The 19076-nt window shown below is 35.4% G+C and overlaps 1 protein-coding gene across 4 annotated transcripts in view; it reads right to left on the bottom strand.

The window, feature by feature from the left end:
• Positions 1–19076, bottom strand: part of HERC4 (HECT and RLD domain containing E3 ubiquitin protein ligase 4) — a 122631-nt gene that overhangs the window by 14252 nt on the left and 89303 nt on the right. For 2 of the 4 annotated variants that reach the window (XM_047701690.1, XM_047701693.1), the window contains exons 16-21: positions 18226–18249; positions 15952–16050; positions 14042–14209; positions 13669–13812; positions 773–939; positions 90–156 (exon numbers count right to left, since the gene is read on the bottom strand). In XM_047701690.1, coding sequence (XP_047557646.1) covers positions 90–156; positions 773–939; positions 13669–13812; positions 14042–14209; positions 15952–16050; positions 18226–18249 — 669 coding nt within the window. The remainder of the gene's footprint in view (positions 1–89; positions 157–772; positions 940–13668; positions 13813–14041; positions 14210–15951; positions 16051–18225; positions 18250–19076) is intronic. The other 2 variants (XM_047701692.1, XM_047701691.1) reach the window with 1 other exon arrangement.

Here is a 19076-nt window from a genome sequence, read left to right on the forward strand (position 1 = left end):
AAAAAAAAAGACAACCCAAAACCTGTAAAGCACAGCTGTTAAATAAAAGGGATGATGAATAATCAGGCTATTCTGTCTTTCCATCTTACCGTAAAATTAAGACAAAATGTTTCCTCAACATCATCTTCTGGATAATCCAGTAACTGCTGCATGCTTCTGCAAAATAATACACGTTTCTTATTGGGTATTTTGACTATTTTGGTTATGAATACATATTTCTCATTCATTCTTGAAAAAATTCTTTAATTAATCTGTACTTTTATATTTGTTCAGATGGTAGATATACAATGGCTACCTAAAGAACAATTCCGAAGGGGAAAAAAAAAAATCACTCTAAGGTCTTTATCTCTTCTTCTGAATACAAAGGCCATGTAGCCACCCATTTTCAACATTTGTTCTTACTTATATACAATTTTTTTCCATTTTATGTAATAAATAAAAAGAAACTTTACATATTCCAGCTAGGAATGACGGTAATCAAAAGTCCAAATAAATCATTTAACTACCCTCAGGAAACATTACCTTCCTAAGTTTATTATCTGATATTTGCAAAACATTGTTAAATTACTAAAAATTTAGCAAATGGTTTTATACATACAAGTCTTTCAGCAGAAAATTCTGGATCTGGGTAACACAAAGAGTTCTCCAATATCAGAAGGGCTTTTGTTTGTTTTAGAAATTGAACAAGAACAAAATACAATTATTCCTAAAAGGAAAGAAAGCTTTCATTTCCCGTTCCCTATTAAAACCCTTGTCATTTTTTGTAACTAACCTTCCAACATCAGGTACTAGTTCCTTCAAATCATCCAAGGATGGCTTCTTTTTTAGCAGTTTCTTATACAAAGCCAAAGGAAAATGGAGATCCACAATAGTAAAATTATAAATTGCTAATCCACAGATAACACCAATCAAGTGGAACAAATCACTGTCTTCAAATGTCTAAAGATAACAGAAAAAAAGGAAAGATGTGTTTTCTCCAAGTTTTAAAATAATAAATTCTTCTGATGACAAAAACACATATTTGTACTAGAAAAATTTGAAGATACAGGAATAAGTACTGAATAATAACAAGGGAAAAGCTCATTCTCAATCACATCTCCATGGGACAGTATCACGATTAGCATTTCTGCACATTTCCATTCAATATATTTCCTTTTTAAAAAATATTTTATTTATTCATTTGAGAGGGAGAGAGAGAGAGCAGGAGCAAGGGGAGCAGCAGAGGGAGAAGCAGATACCCTGCTGAGCAGGGAGCCCAATGAGGGGCTTGATCTCAGGACCTTGAGATGGTGACCTGAGCCAAAGGCATCTGAGCCACCCACGTGTCCCCCCACCCAATATATTTTCACAAAATAAATATCTAGCTAAAACCAGACTACATGTATAACTTCACAAGTGGCCTTTTCCCCAGAAAAATAAGCATTTCCACATCATTAAGCATTAAATTAATAAATGAAATGACTACTAGAACATTAAATCTGATTTAAATTATACACTTTTAAAATTTGGAAAACAAAAAGCATAAGAAATTGTAATCACTTAGAAACAAGAATTTAAACAATATTTTTATGTATTTCCATCCACTGTAAGTTTAAAAAAATAGTTTAAAAATATAGTGAAATTTTCTCCTTTGTCTAATCACAAGTATTTTCTCATATCATTAAATATTCTTCTAGAACATGATTTTTACTCATGTACTTTTATTTTATTATTTTTTAAAGTAGGCACCACAGCCATGGAGCCCAGAGTGGGGCTTGAACTCATGACCTGAGATCAAGAGTTGGACGCCCAACTGACTGAGTCACCCAACAGCCCCCATAGAACATGATTTTTTTTAGAACATGATTTTTTAATGATTACATATTGCTCTTACAAAAGTACCAAGATCTGCTAAATTAGCTATTTTACTGTAGTTGGATATTTAGATTTTTAAATCATTGAATCATTATTTACCACAATCTTTATTCAGTGAGCATGATAGTTAAGAGAAAAACATTTTTTTATGAGATTTGGGGCTCGACCTAGCTCATTTGCTATCTAGACTCAGTGTTTTCAAAGATAAAAACAGTATTTATATCTCATAAGGTTGTTGTGAGGATGAAATGGTATTAACGCATGCAAAATACTTTTGACTCAGTTCATGCAGCACATGGAAAAGGCATAATAAATGTTAGTTATTCCATAATATTCAAAATAAGATGGTATCATTTCTGCACACACACACACACATATTTTTAAGACTTTATTATTTCAGAGAGAGTGTGTGTGCACAGGGGGTGGCATGTGTGAGCAGAGGGGGGGGAGGGGCAGAGGAAGAGGGAGAGAATCTCAAGTGGACTCAGTGCTGAGCATGGAGCCCCAAGCGGGGCTGGATCTCACAACCCTGAGATCATGACCTGAGCCATAACCAAGAGTCAGATGCTTAACCGACTAAGCCACCCAGGTGCCCCCTTCTGCACATATTTTTGTCCACAGTTTGAAATATTTGCTTAAGAAAAATTCTGCTTTGTAAGAAGATTTTAGAAGTCAAATGACAGTTAAGCATACCTCAAAACTTTTTGTTCACACCTATTCCAATTTACTCTGACATTTGTAGTCTAGGAAAATGTCTATCTTTCCACATTTTCATCTGTATACAAACAAACACGCATTTCTACTTGAGTTAAAAAAACGAAAAACTTGGGGCGCCTGGGTAGCTCAGTCACTTAAGCACCCAACTCCTGATTTCAGTTCAGGTCAAGATCTTAGGGTTCTGATAGTCCCCCCTCCATCAGGCTCCACGCTGGGTGGGAAGACTGCTTAAGATTCTTTCTCTCACTCTGTCCCTCCCCAAACCCCCCCCCAAAAAGAAAAAAACTTGTTTTAGTATATATCTTTTGTCTATTAGTGATACTGAAAATGAGGGATTTGTGTGTAATTGTGAAATGGCTCTTTGTATTCTTGGCCCATTTACCTTTCAGGGGCCAGTGTTATCTTTCTTTGGTGCAAAAAAAGACGATTTTATTACAGCACGGATCCGTGGGCAGAAAGAGCTGCTGCCGCTAGTATTTTCTTATATATATTTATATTTGAATTCTTCATATACCAGGAGTTAATATTACCCTGTGTCATATTTGTTAAATATATTCCAGACTGCTATATGCTTTTTAATAATCTTGCTTTTGTTATGCATAATTGTCACATTTTCCCCCAGTGATCAAATCTTTTTCCTCTGTGATGTCCTATACTGTGTTTAAGTTTAGAAAGTCCTTTTTAAACAGGGCAGATTGAATAACGTGTTAGTTAATCTCTCTTCCTCCTGAAATCCCTGTAAATGAGAATAAAGGAATAAAAATGATATATACCCACAAGAAAAAAAGAATAGGGGATGGTTTTAATATTAAAGAGATGTTAATATTTTTAAATTTTTGAAAAGTAAGACAGATGGCTGGTACCTGATTCAGTAAAGCAAAAGAAACTTAAACAGCAGATTGCTAAGAGAAAAGCCAATGAGAAGCTAATTTGTATTTCAGGCTGAAGAACTGGAAGTACCAAAGAAATAACTTTAAAGTCAAGTAGCTAAGCTAGCTCATTTGGTAAAACCTAAGACTCTGAAAGTCAGAGGTACTCAGATAGGCTTAAAACTAGAACAAGTGGTAAAAAGTCCCTTGCTTTTCTGGAAAGGATGAGCCAAAGTGGTTCTGGATTCTCAAACAAGTGATACATTTAAAACAAAGGGATCAAAGGGTTCAAGGAGATAAAGAGGTACAAATCTCTAGTTATAAAATAAGTCACAGGGATATAAACTGCAGCATACAGAATATGGTCAATAATGTTTTAAATAACTTTATATAGTGACAGATGATAACTACACTTACCACAATGAGCACTCCATACTGTACATACATGCTAAATCACTATGTTATATACCTGAAACTAAGGTCAACTATTCTTCAATTAAAAACGTAATTTAAAAAATTAAAATGTAAAATACACACACAAAAAACAAAATGATCAAATGAAGGTATGTACAGTTAACAATGAGAATCCTACCCTCCCTTTCCAGTGTTCAGAACACTACCAGAACATTGGCAATCGAAGAGTAAAAAACACAAAGAGTGAAAAATATATGTTGACATTTGAGGGTTCCCTCTTCAAGTGCCCATATCTAATCACTCTATGAATGGGGACTTTAAATCATAATGTGTATGCCCACAGGCACTGGGTGGTTCAGTTAATTAAACAGTCTGACTCTTGATCTCAGGGTTTTGAGTTCAAGCACAGTGTTGGGTTCCATGCTGGGCATTGAGGGGTTCCATGCTGGGCACTGAGCCTACTTGGGGAAAAAAGAAAAAAAAATACATGCACATCTAAGTAGCTTTTCAGTGTCACATTCTTAAAAATGTGAATAAAAAGTCAAGGGTCAGGGGTGCCTGGGTGTCTCAGTGGGTTAAAGCCTCTGCCTTTGGCTTGGGTCATGATCTCGTGGTCCTGGGATCAAGCCCCGCATCGGGTTCTCTGCTGGCAGGGAGTCTGCTTCCCCCTCTGTCTCTGCCTGCCTCTCTGCCTGCTTGTGATCTCTGTCAAATAAATAAATTAAAATCTTAAAAAAAAAAAAAAGTCAAGGGTCAGAAGAAAAAGACAGAAGAAATAAAAGAAACCTGGAGGTTATAATTGGTATGGTGGGGGAAAACAAAACCCAAAAAACTGTCAAACAACAATAAAAAAATGCCCCAAATTCAACAAAGTTTATGAGGCATGAAAAAAAAAGATACACGGCCCATTCATAGGAAAAAAAGAAATCCCATAAATTGAGAAATCCCAGACATTTAATTTACTAGATGAAGATTTTAAATAAACTGTTTCATTTCATTTAAAAAAAAAAAGATTTTATTTATTTATTTGAGAGAGGAGAGAGCATAAGCAGGGGGAGCCACAGAGAGAGGAAAAGCAGGGTCCCTCTGATCAGGAAGCCCTGACGGTGGGCTTGATCCCAGGACCCTGAGATCATGACCTGAGCGGAAGGCAGACACTTCACTGACTGAGCCCCCCAGGTGCCTCTAAATCAACTCTTTTAAATATGCTCAAATAGCTAAAGGAGACCATGGGGGCAGCGGGTGGGGAAAGAGAACAGAACAGTAATGTCTTATCAAATAGAGACTATAATAAAGAGATAGAAATTATGGAAAAGAAGCAAGCAAAAATTCTGGAGCTGAAAAGTACAGTAACTGAAACAATTCACTGGAGGCGTTGGGTGTAAGAGATTTGAGCAGGCAGAAAAAAGAATCCACAAACTTGAAAGTATGTCAGTTGAGATTAACTACTTTGTAGAACAGCAGCAAGAAAAAGGAATGAAGAAATAAGAAGAAAGCCTACTGTGGGATACCATCAAGTGCACCATTATACAAGCAGCAAAGGGCCACAAGGAGAGGGGAAAAAGAGAAAGAACCTTTGAAGAAATGGTTGAAAACTTCCTAATTCTGATAAAAGACACAAATCTAACACCCAAGCAGCTCAACAAACTCCAGCTATGACAAACTTGAGATCCACATTAAGACACATTTAAATCTAAGAGTTGAAAGTTAATTATGACAAGTACTGAAAGCAGGAAAAGAGAAGCAACTCACCACACAGTAGGGCTCTTCAATGAGACTAAGAGCTGGTTTCTAATTAGAAACCATGCATGCCAAAAGGCAGTGGGATGACATATTTAAAGGGCTGAAAGAAAAAACTTTCAATCAAGAATTTTATATCCAGGAACTCTCATATTAAAAAAACAAACAAACGAACAAACAAACTGAGTTTGCTGCTACTAGACCTTCCTTACAAGAAATGCTAAAGTCCATCAGCTGAAAGGAAAGGATGCTGCACAGTAACTTAAAGTCATACAAAGAAATAAAGAATTCTGCTAAAGGTAGCTACACAGGTAAATATAAAAGTTAATATTATAGTATTTTTGATTTATAACTTTTTTCCTGTATAAGGTTCAAAACTCAAATGTATAAAATAATTACAAATCTACATTAATAGGCACACAATGTATAAAGCTGTAAAGTGTGACAATAACAAAGAGAAAGGAACAGAGCTGTTCTAGGAACAGTTTCTGTACACTACTAAAGTTTATATTAATTCAAACTAGACTGTTGTAAATTTAAGGTGTTAGCTGTAACCCTCAGAGCAAGAACTAAGGAAATAACAGATCTCTCTCTTGCTCTCTCTCAAATAAATAAAATATTAAAAAAATATATTTTATTTATTTGACAGAGATCACAAGTAGGCAGAGAGGCAGCAGAGAGGTGGGGAGGCAGACTCCCTGCTAAGCAGAGAGCCCAATGCAGGGCTTGATCCCAGGACCCTGAGACCATAATCTGAGCCAAAGGCAGAGGCTTTAAACCACTGAGCCACCCAGGCACCCCTCAAATAAATAAAATCTTTAAAAACAAACACACAAACAAGCAAACAACTTGAAATGTAAATGAATTAAATTCCGTAATCAAAAGGCAGAGACTGGCAGAAAGGATTTTTAAAAAACAAAGCCCTGTTCAATGATAGCTGGTCCCTAATTTACAATGTTTGACATGATTTTTTGGTTTTACAGTGGTGCAAAAGAGATCTGTACCAGTAGAAATCATACTTCAAATTTTAAATTTTGCTCTTCTCCTGGGCTAGCAATATGCAGTATGATAATCTTGTGATGTTGAGCAGAGACCGTAAGTCACAGCTCCCAGTCAGCCATGCAATCATGAGGGTAAACAAATAATACACTTAAAATCCTTGTGCTTATACAACCATTTTATTTTTTCACTTTCAGTATAGTATTCAATAAATTAGGTGTGATATTCAACACTTGGTTATAAAATAGGCTTAGTGTTAGATGATTTTACCCAACAGTAGGCTAATGTAAATGTTCTAAGCATTTTTTTAAAGATTGTATTTATTTGAGAGACAGAGCATGAGCAGGAGGAAAGGGGCAGGAGAGGGAGAAGCAGACTCCCACTGAGCAGGGAGCCCAACGCAGGGCTCAATCCCAAGACCCTGGGATCATGACCTGAGCCAAAGGCAGACACTTAAACTAACTGAGCCACCCAAGTGCCTCTGTACTGAGCATATTTAATGTAGGCTAGGCTAAGATATAATGTTCAACAGGTTAGGTGTAGTCAATGCCATGCTGACTTATAAAATTTCCAACTTACAATGGGTCTACTGGAACATAACCCCATTGTAAGTCTAGGAATATCTGCATATGCTGTCTATAAACCTCACTCTAAATCCAAAGACACTAGATTGAAAGTGAAAGTTTGAAGAAATGATATGCCTAGTAAATAATAACCAAAATAGAGCTGAGTGGCTATACTAATATGAGACAAAAATAGACTTTAAATCAAAAAGCGTCAATTTTTCAAGAAGATACAACATTTAAAAACATCTACATACCTAACAATATAGCTTCAAAATATATGAAGTAAAAACTGACGCAATTAAAGGGAAAAATACAGTTCTAAAATAATAGGTGGAAGCTTCAATATCCCACTTTCAATAAAAGATATGACAATCAGACGATCAATAAGGAAATAGAGAACTTGAAAAATACTATAAAACAACCATACCTAATTGCTATAGAACATTCCATTCCACAAGAGAATACACGCTTAAGTGCATGTGGAACATTTTCCAGGAGAGAACATATGTTAGGTCAAAAACTAAGTCTCAATAAATTTAAAGAGATTAAAATCATAAAAAGTATATTTTCAGACCCCAAGAATAAAACTAGAAATCAACAATAAGTTGATTGGCTCAGTGACTCAGTGGGTTTAGCTTTTGCCGTTGGCTCAGGTCATGATCCCAGGGTCCTGGGATCCAGCCCCACGTCCGGCTCCCCGTTCAAGTGGAGAGCCTGCTTCTCCCTCTCCTTCTGCTGTGCCCCCTGCTTGTGCTCTCTCACTTGCTTGCTCTATCAAATGAATAAATAAAATATTTTAAAAAATAGAAACCAACAACAAAGAAATATGGAGACAGGGCACCTGGCTGGCTCATTTGGAGAAGTATGCAATTCTTGATCTCAGGGTTGTGGGTTTGACCCTCATGTAGGGTGCAGAGATTACTTAAAAATAAATGCATTTAAAAAAAAAAAAAAAAACAAAAAAAGGAGGGATGCCTGGGTGGCTTAGTCGTTAAGGTCTGCCTTCGGCTCAGGTCATGATCCCAAGGTTCTGGGATCAAGTCCTGCATCGGGCTCCCTTCTCAGCGGGAAGCCTGCTTCTCCCTTTCCCACTCCCCTTGCTTGGGTTCCCTCTTTCACTGTCTCTCTCTGTTAAATAAAATCTTAAAAAAAATATATGGAGAATTCAAAGATGTGAAAATCAACAGATTTTTAAACAACCAATGGGTCAAAGAAGGTATCATAACAGAAAAACTTAAAAGATACAGTGAAATCAGTATTCAAAGGGAAATTTATCATTATAAACATATATATTGAAAAAAAAAGTACCTCAAATCAATAACCGAACTTTATAACCTAAGCAACTATAAAAAGAAGAGCAAACTAAACCCAGAGCTAGTAGAGGGAGATTATTAATGAGGATTAAAGTGGAGATAAATAAAACATAGAATAGAAAAACAATGAATACAGAGAAGCAATAAAACCAAAGTTGATTCTTTTAAAGGACCAACAAAACTAACAAATCTTTAGCTAGAATAACCAAGAAAAAAAAAGACTCACATTACTAAAATCAAAACTGAAATTGGGGACATTCCTATTGTCCTTACAGAAATAAAAAGGACTGTAAGAGAATACTATGAACAATCGTATGACAACAAAATAGGCATTCTAGATGAATTAGATGAATTCCTAGAAACATACAAACTACCATGCTGACACCTGAAAATCTAAAACAAACAAACAAAATCCCCCAAGAAAAAAAACCTATAACAAGAAACTGAATCACTTATCAAAAAACTTCGAGGAGCACATGGGTGGCTTCATCGGTTAAACATCTGCCTTCAGCTTAGGTCATGATCTTGGGGTCCCTTCTGCCTATGCTCCCTCTTAAATAAATGAATAAAATCTTTTAAAAACTCCTCAAAATAAAAAACCCTCCAAAAGGGCACCTGTATAGCTCAGCTGATTGAAAGTCCAACTCTTGGTTTCATCTCAGAGTCATGGGACTGAGCCCCATGTGGGTCTCCATGTTCAGTGGGGAGTCTGTTTGGGATTCTCTCCTCTCCCTCCACCTCTCCCTCTGTGCACATGTTCTCTTTCTCTGTCTTTCAAGTAAATAAAATCTTACAAAACAAAACAAAAAAAACCTTCCAACAAAGAAAAGTCTAGGACCAGATTCTACCCAAACATTTAAAGAATAAGTAACAGCAATTTTTCCTCTTCCAACAAATGGAAGAGGGAACACAAGAAATAGAAGATGAGGGAACATTTTCTAACTCGTCTGTGAGGTCCAAACTACCATGACACCAAAGACAGACAAAGGCATCACAAACACCAAAAAGAAAACTATAACCAGTATCCTTAACAAATAAGGATGGAAAAATCATCAACAGAATACAAGTAAACTAAATGGATTATATACCATGACCAAGTGCGCTTTATCTCCAAAATACAAGGTGGGTCAACATAAGAAAATGTACCAATGTAATACATCACATTAATCGAAATGAAGGAAGGAAACCACATGCTCATCTTGAAGCAGAAAAAGCATCTGATAAAATCCCACTCTCTTTCATGATAACTGATAAATAAGGAAGAGAATTTCCTTAACATGATCAAAGGAATTTATGAAAAATCCAGAGCTAATATCCAACTCAGATCAGGAACAAGAAAAGCATGTCTACTCTTACCACTTGTATTTGACAGTGTACTGGAAGTTCTAGAATTAGGCAAGAAAAAGAAATAAAAGTATCTAAATTAGAGGGAAAGAAGTAAAATTAAATCTATTACATTTGTGGATGTCATTATCTCAAAGAAAGAAAATCCTAAAGAATCCACAAAACCCCTATTAGAGCTGATAAATGAATTCAGCAAAGTTGTATGATACAAGATCAACATACAAAAAGCAGTTGTATTTCTATACCTCAGCAATGAACCAAAAATATAATTTATAAAAAGTTTAATTTATGACAGCATCAAAAAGAACAAAATGTTTATTCAAGAACAAATTCATCAAATCTTTAATGACCTTTTTTGAAAAAACGGACAAGCTAGCCATAAAATTCATACAAAATTGCAATGGACCCCTAATAATCAAAACAATCTTGAATGAGAAGAACAAAGTGGAAGGACTCATATATTCTAATTTCAAAACCTACTACAAAGTTACAGTAAATAAAACAGTGTGGTACTAGTGTAAGGACAGACATTTATATCACTTAAGAGTCCAGAAATAAATCCGTACCTCTCAGTCAATTAATTTTCAAGAGGGGTACTAAGACTATTCAATAAGGCAAAAATAGTCTAACAAACAATGGTGGGAAAACTAGTTATTCACATGCAAAGAATGAAGCTGAATTCTTACCTCACAGCATAGACAAAAATGAACTCAAAACAGATCAAAGACCTGTCACAGTAAGCTATATTACTCTTAGAAGAAAATTCAGGGGTTATAGTCAATGGTTTCATAGTTATGACATCAAAAGCAAAACAAAAGGAAAAAAACAGATAAATAAGACTTCAACAAAATTTAAAACTTTGTGTGTCAAAAGGTATTACCAAGAAAGTGAAAAGACGACCCATAAAATGGGAGAATATTTGCAAATCATACATTTGCTAAGAATTTAGTATCCAGAATATATAAAGACTCTTAAAACTGAACAGCAAAAAGACAATCTAATTTAAAAATGAGCAGGACTTAAAAAGACATTTTGCTAAAGAATATAACAAATGGCCAAACAAGCACACTACTAGCCATTAGGGAAATGCAATTCAACACCACAATGAGATGCCACTTCATATTCACTATACTAATAAGATATAAATAAATATATTTTTGAAATATATTGGAAAACAGTTTGGTGATTTCTTAAAAAGTCAAACTGAATTATAACATGATCCAGCAATTCCACTCCTAGGTATACATCCAAACTAACTGCAAACAGTTTGCAAACAAAAACTTGTATATAGATGTTCATAGCAGCATTAGTCATAACATTTTACCAAAAGAGCTAAAACAACAGAAGTGTTTATCGATTAATAAAAGATAAACAAAATATAGTATATATCCATACAAATTAGTATTATTCAGCTACAAAATGGAATGAAGTACTGATACATGGTACAGCATGGATGAACCTTGGAAACATGCTAAGTAACAGAAGCTAGCCACAAAGGCCACATCTTATACAACTCCATTTATAGCAAATATCAAGAACAGTCAAGTCCAGGGGCACCTGGGTGGCTCAGTGGGTTGAGCCTCTGCCTTCGGCTCAGGTCATGATCCCAGGGTCCTGGGATCGAGCCCTGCATCAGGCTCTCTGCTCAGCAGGGGGTCACTTCTCCTACTCCCTCTCCCTCTGCTCCTCCCTCACTCATGCACACTTTCTCTCAAATAAATAAAATCATAAAAAAAAATAATTAGAGGTATCGGTATGATCTTGTGCCTGAAAACCATATATACCATATATATGTTGGACACCATGAGATGTGTACATGTACATATACATATTTACAGCTCCTAGTTCTGTCTGCTGAGAATCTGAAAGCAATGACTCCCTGGTAGTAGTGAGTATACTTAGCATCCAGAGTGTGATTTCTAAATACCACTTCCACCCGAAGAAGTCAGGGCTTTTAAGGAGAAATGGCTAATACCAAGGCTGGGGTAAACACAAGAAGAGCCTGGAACATTTGTTGTACTAAATGTAAAGAATTAATTAAGGAAAAATAGGGACATGTCAAAAGTACACAAGAGAGGAACCAGTTCAACATGACTTCCATTGGTCAAAACAAGATATAACTGAAAAGTCTTACAAAGATCCGTGATAAAGCTTGCTAAGACTGCCGCTCCCCTGGTTTCAAAACAATACCCCTCTGTAGAACGGAATAAAGGCCCACAGAACTCTTTGTGTTCCTACCAGGACAGGCCTCCATCTTATGTACCCTCTCAAGTTCTATATGCCACATCATTAACAAACTACCCTAAGAGACCAAGCCAAGGAGACTGTAATTCAATCAGATTGTCCACCTACTGGGACAACTGGGTGGCTTAGTCGGTTAAGTGTCTGCCTTTGGGTCAGGTCACGATCCCAGCGTCCTGGGATTGAGCCCCATATCAGGTTCCCTGCTCAGCGGGAAGTCTGCTTCTCCCTCTGTCTGCACTGCTCCCCCCAACGCCTGCTTGTGCTCTCTCTCTCTCAAATAAGTAAATAAAATTTATAAAAACAAAACAAACTCTCCAACCTGTAGAGCTCTCCCTAGACAAAGATGGGATAATATGAGCATCAATAAAGATAATAACTACAATGGACTAAAAACATCAAAAATATTAAATCCATGAATAAATAATATTTGAAGACAAGACTAGAAAACAAATGGGTCACCACTGAATTATGCCAATGAACAGATTTATTCTTCTGCAAAATTGGCAACTGAAGTAAGAGAATCCTTCCCCATATGAATTACACTACTAAAGAACCAAATAGTAGATGCAGGTATATTTTTCTATATAGAAGTATCCAAGCCAATAAAATGAAAAAGAAAGAGTAGCACCATTTTTACAACCTAATAAATTAATGAATGTAGGCATTGATCATCAATGACTGCTAACATCACAAAGGACAGTGAGCCTCCTGAAACAATGAATAAATAACACAACAAGGTTTTTTAGAACCAATAGTAAACATTCTATTCAAATTTCTTTCCACTCATTCTCTAACTGAACCATCTCCCAAGGGTAGCAAACTTGCTCTGTAAGGGAACAGAGGGTAAATATTCAGGCTTTGTTGATCATAGGGTCTTTGTCTTAACTACTCAACTCTGCCTCTTCCAGTTGTAGCTAGAAAGCAGCCATGAACAACAGGCAGATGAATGGACATGACTTTCTCTACAAGAACAAGTGTGGAGAAGAACTTATCTTATGGACTATAATTTGCTGAGTAGTTACCTCTGCCCTAAATGATAAGGTAGAGAAATCAATGACTGCTAATAATAAATTAATTTTTCCCAGAAAAAAAGTTTATCTGGTAATTATTATTTAATCCTCAAATCTCAATCAGCAGAAGGAAAGGTCATCGTCACTCTCAGGCTGACTATTCCTTTAACTTATTTTGCTAATCTGAAATGTGTCAGAAGTATTAAGGTGTTCTGATGACTCTGAGTCCAAAAGTTTGTAATTTTTCACGGGGCGCCTGGGTGGCTCAGTGGGTTGAGCCGCTGCCTTCGGCTCAGGTCATGATCCCAGGTCCTGGGTTCGAGCCCCACATCGGGCTTTCTGCTCGGCGGGGAGCCTGCTTCCTCCTCTCTCTCTGCCTGCCTCTCTGCCTACTTGTGATTTCTCTCTGTCAAATAAATAAATAAAATCTTAAAAAACAAAAAAACAAAAAAACAAAAGTTTGTAATTTTTCACTGTAATAAAGCAAATCTCTGAATGTTAGGAATCTAGTAATTTTTATTTACTGAGTCAACTTGACACATGTAGGTATACATACATAGGAATATACACAGAAATAATTTAGACAGTTGGACCTCACCTTATCAGAAAACCAAATGAGCCTGGAATCTTCGTAATACCTAAACATGCCATACTTAGGATCCAACAATTCCCTCATGATGAGCAAGAAAAATTCTTTGCGTACTCCTCCTGCATCAACAGCATCTTCTCCAACAAATATAACCTAAAACAGCATAATGTAAACATTGAATGTAAAGAAATGGAGGTATATTCTGAAGAGCTGAGAGACCGTAACATGTAATTTATTAACAATAAATGCTCAGCAATGAACAGTTTTAAAAAACTTAGAAGTTTTATTAAGTTTCAAAGATACTTATAAAACTTAATTTTTTGAAACTATTAACTGCTGAGCATATATTGTAATATGTATGTATTAGAAAACGTCAAATTACCTTGAGTGGCTTTTTGTAGTCTATATTCTTTGTTTTCCTAAGGACTTCCATTGCATCTCCTACAATATTTTCTCTACGCACAACTAGAATTAAGCAGGGATTCACAGATTCAATCACTGGGAGAAAAAGAGAGGAGACATTCTGTCTGTGGGCCTGGTCAATAGCCATCTAGAAAACAAAAGATTAAAATTTTAATAGCGATGCTACAAAGAAACTAATGTGACTGGGTAAGCTAACTTCTTCCTATTGATTATAAATAATCCTGTATGTATAATTCCTATAATAGTAGCTATACTACTGAATTCACAGACAACCTAACACAGTTACCTAGTAGAGCAAGTGCTTAATAAAACTGTATTCTCAGCATAAAGTGTCCTTTTGAATGTGTTTATACTGAAGTATAACTAATGATACCATTAAGCAAATACAGAAATATAATATGATAAATCTGAACACTGCTATTTCTCAAAAAATAACTGGGATGAAGAGAGAAGAAAAAGAAAACAGCATTAAAACAACCTCCAATGATTACAAGGAATAGCCTGGCTAAGTAGTATTACAGAGATTCATCTAGAAGAGTGATCGCCACATGTGCTCACAAACCAAGCATTTGGCCTTCACCATCTAAAACCTTTGGTTTTTTCCCTGTGTTCTTGTTCTAACATGGAATATACTATATATTAAAAGCACGAGGCAATTATTGTTTTAACAATAACCATCAAAAAACTGTTTTGCCAGCTGTTAGTATAAACCCTACAAAAATACTTATTTCTTGTGTTGATAAAAATGGATACAAGCACATCTCTAAAATTCCCCCAGTATTTACGATTTAAATATCTGGAGGCATTTAAAATACTAAATGCATTTATTTTAAGGAATGAAAATAATTATCAAAATTGGGCAGGGGAATAATTTTTCAAAGCATTTTTAGAATATTAAGTGCTCAAGGTTTCTTCCCAATCTTCTCTTAGTCCTTAGCTTCTACAGTCTGATACTCTATACCAGAAAATAGAACTCAAAAACTGTTTAATTTACAGGCTCAAAAGATAAAGCAAATCTACTGTAGCTCTCAAAGTAATAATATAAATCCGTTATAAAAATCCTCATTATAAATGAAAAAATGTTCAACATAAAACAGAGCACATGGGAGGAGAAAGGGGAAGGAGGAGCAGGAGATGACCAATCTTAGGAAAATGCCTTATTTATAACTAAAAACTTTCTTCAAGGAAACTTTGTATCCTCCCCTAACAAGTGATCAAATGTCTCTTATTTTACATCATCTCACCTCTAGTTACTCCCATCTTTTTTACCAAGTATATAAATATGGAATATATAATGAAGCAAGATTTGAAACAAGTCAATGTTTATCAAGTAAAATAGTAAAACTGTTTACAAAGGTTGCATAGTTCTATAATAAAAAAAGGCTTATACTTTTTACATATAAAATGATTAAAGGCTAAACTATTCTATTTTCATTTAAATATATAGAAGTAGCTCTCAGGGATGCCTGGGTGGCTCAGTTGGTTAAGCAGCTGCCTTCGGCTCAGGTCATGATCCCAGCGTCCTGGGATCGAGTCCCACATCGGGCTCCTTGCTTGGTGGGGAGCCTGCTTCTCCCTCTGCCTCTGCCTGCCATTCTGTCCGCCTGTGCTCGCTCTCTCTCCCTCTCTCTCTGACAAATAAATAAGATCTTAAAGAAGTAGCTCTCATAAGAATATCCGTATCACATGCAACAGTCCTCTTTAGAAGGTACCAAAGGTACTTTGCAAAAAGCCAGACCCCACTGAGGTACAGAATGTTCCCAAGGATTACTGACTGTAGCAAACTTAAAATATTTACTTTAAAAAACCTTACAGAAATAATTCAAAAACCATTCTCAATCAGATTAGTATTAAACTAATACTAATTACCTGCATCTGTAACACTGCATCTGTTTGTAACAGAGTAGTTTTTGCTTGGGCATCAAATACAAATGGATATGTGCAGATTGTAACAGGGATATCTGCCAACTGGAAATAAAAAATTAACATATTAGTACAAATTGATATGTGATATATTTTTTTGTAGGTACTGTCATTTCTTTTAAAGCTGATCACATTCTTGGTTTATTCACTTAATTGCTGCTCAGGAATTATAAATAAAACATACTTCTTACTTCCAAACATGGAATGTTTACTGATAATCAGATGAGGCACTGGAATAACCCCAATTCCCAACCAATAACCTGATTTTAGGAGGGAATTGTATACTTAAAAGTCCATACAATTGTAAATTACAAGTATCTCCCGTTTAGCATATATTAACTCCGAGATTCAGTGAGTTAGATTGCAAATATATTCTAGAACTGGGGACTTCTAGGGCATCTAGGTGGGTTAGTTGGTTAGGTGTCTGACTCTTGATTTCAGCTCAGGTCATGACCTCAGGATTTTGAGATGCAGCCCCCTATCAGGCTCCATGCTGGTATGGAGCCTGCTTAAGATTCGCTTTCTCCTTCTTTTCCTCTTGCTCTCTCCTCCACCCTCTTAAGAATAAAAATAAAATTAGGGGCTCCTATGTTAACCCAGTTCTTATATTTTAGGTCTACTCTAGCAACTGAGGCCAGTAATAACAATGTGATTGTCCATTTAACAGATATTTACTGTATGTCATTAGCGTGCCAACAAGTTCAAGAATCTTTCATTCATTCAATCTACAAAGCACAAGTATTATTTTCTCTCAACCTTTAACGCTGAGAAAACTGACCTATTATTGCCATTATCACACATTAATCACTTTACAATTATTCATCCTAGCAAGTAATACAGTGATTGACTGACTGCTAAGTATTTTAACAATGCAGAAAAATACAAAGAGCTATGAATTTCCAGCCACAGATTCTTACAGTTGGAGAAGGATGTATTCCTACCATGTACCCAACAAGACCATGATTTTGTGTCAGCCCTGAAACAAAGCCCCTTGCTGTAAAGTTTCTGTGAAGACAATATACCATGATACAACCCACTTCTTAAGTGCTTAGGAAGTTCTCTTTATTCTGAATTCACATTTCTATACATTACTATGCATTACTTCCTTTTGTGTTTCAGTCTTCAAGCCTATTCTGAAAATAATACGGTTTCCAGCCCTTCTCCTAAATGCCTTTTTAAAAATGTATTTTATCTAAGTCTCTCTTAACAAAAACAAACAAAATAATCCAATAGGGCCCAATTAGTATAGAATATGATGAGACCATCAACTTTTTGTTGTCAACATATAAGACAGCAGGCTGAGTTATATTAATATTAAATCATCATTCTTCACTGGTTTTCACATGACATTTTCACCCTGATCCTGTATTTGTGTCACTTCCTACTGATGGCAGAAAGTGATTTCACTATTCTGAAACTCAAAAACTACTGAGATGATTTCTAAGGTCCCTTCTGGTTCCAAGTCTATGATTTCATAATCTTTTGTGCTACTTCTGTGTGAAGATGAGGAAGCAAACAATATTAGGCCTATGATATAAAGTTAATTCTAAACGTTTCACTGGTTCAAGTGCTGGGAAAAAAAACACCCCCCCCCCCAAAACAGAAGTATGAAAGTATAAAAGAAACATAAAAACAGAAGTATAAAAGTACAAAAGTATATAAAAGAAAGTATAAAAAAAGTAAGAAGTATAAAAGTGTTAAAAAAAAAAGGTGGTTTAGGTTTGTTGATAATGTAAACTAAAGTGTTAGAACTGTATATATTAAGATGGTATGTTATACAAAGTGAGGAAGAAGACCATAATGGGTTTAACTTTATAATCATTCTGAGTATCAATTATAGTTTAAAAACTGAAAATCATTTTAGTTCTGTAATATAAAATATTTTCTACCTTACTGGGTAAGCATTCGTCAGTATTTAAAAGTCTACTTTTCTTATTACAAAGGACACATATTAATTTTATCCTGTAAGACTTTAGGAGGGTAGAAACTATTTTTACACAAATACCGTTGAAATGCATCATAGAGAGATGTAATGTTAACTAAAACAGAGGTTTTACTTTTCTTCAGGAAATTCCTCTGAAATGTTTCATAAGGACAATTCCTATATACTTATTAAAAAATAAAGGCCACATAAAACAGGAACCTTTTGTTCTCCTATCACTTAAGACAAAACAGAGTATTTCCTACTCTGAACATGAGACTACATTACACCAAACTTACCTCAGTTAATCCATGGTTGACATCCTAAGACAGCAGTGCAGAATATAACAGTAATGAGGAAAGAGCAATGTTAGTGTCCAAATTTAACTATTTCTATTCAAAGTAGCATTTCATATATTTTGCTACAGCAGAATACTAAATTAACAAAGTAGAACAAAATACACCTACAACAAAACTTACCCTTTGCATGTGCACCTTATGTATCTATTATAAATAGAAATAAGAACTTTGTTTCATGTATCTTGTGGTCATAAACCCATTTGTAGAATTTAGGTAGAACAAGGAAAATAAACCTAAACTTGGTCTTGAAGATGTAATTTTATGTCTCAGTTACTCCACCTGGAAAATGGAGACCTCAGGACTTGATTAATTTTGACAAAATGTTTGAAAAGTCCTTAGTAGATTAAAATGTTACATGTAAACAAAGTGAAGAAAATTAAGCCATAACTTATTTCAACTAATTCATTTTAGTTTGTGTGCTTCCCCTATAATAAACTGTAAACATTGGTTTAACAGTTGTCAGTGAGTTCTGTGAGAACTTGCAGACAATTACCGAACATACGGATGGTTTTGGGACCCTCCCCCCACCAAATTGCAATTGGTGCCAGAAGTGAGGGCAGTCTTGTGTGGACTATTCCTTCTAGCTTTGCAGTATGCTAAATGCTCACATGCCTCGGGGGTACCTTTGGAGACTTTAAGATATGAGCAAAGACTTAGTATTCTCTCACTATATTGTGCTAAATAAAACCAAAGCAGTATGAGCATAAGTAAAATATGACTCCATACAAATCCTGTTCTGAGAAAGGTAATTACTGATTAATACTTTCTTCCAAAAAATTCAGAGTACCAAG

This window comes from Lutra lutra, chromosome 14 (assembly GCF_902655055.1).
Source record: "Lutra lutra chromosome 14, mLutLut1.2, whole genome shotgun sequence".
Classification (NCBI taxonomy): domain Eukaryota; kingdom Metazoa; phylum Chordata; class Mammalia; order Carnivora; family Mustelidae; genus Lutra; species Lutra lutra.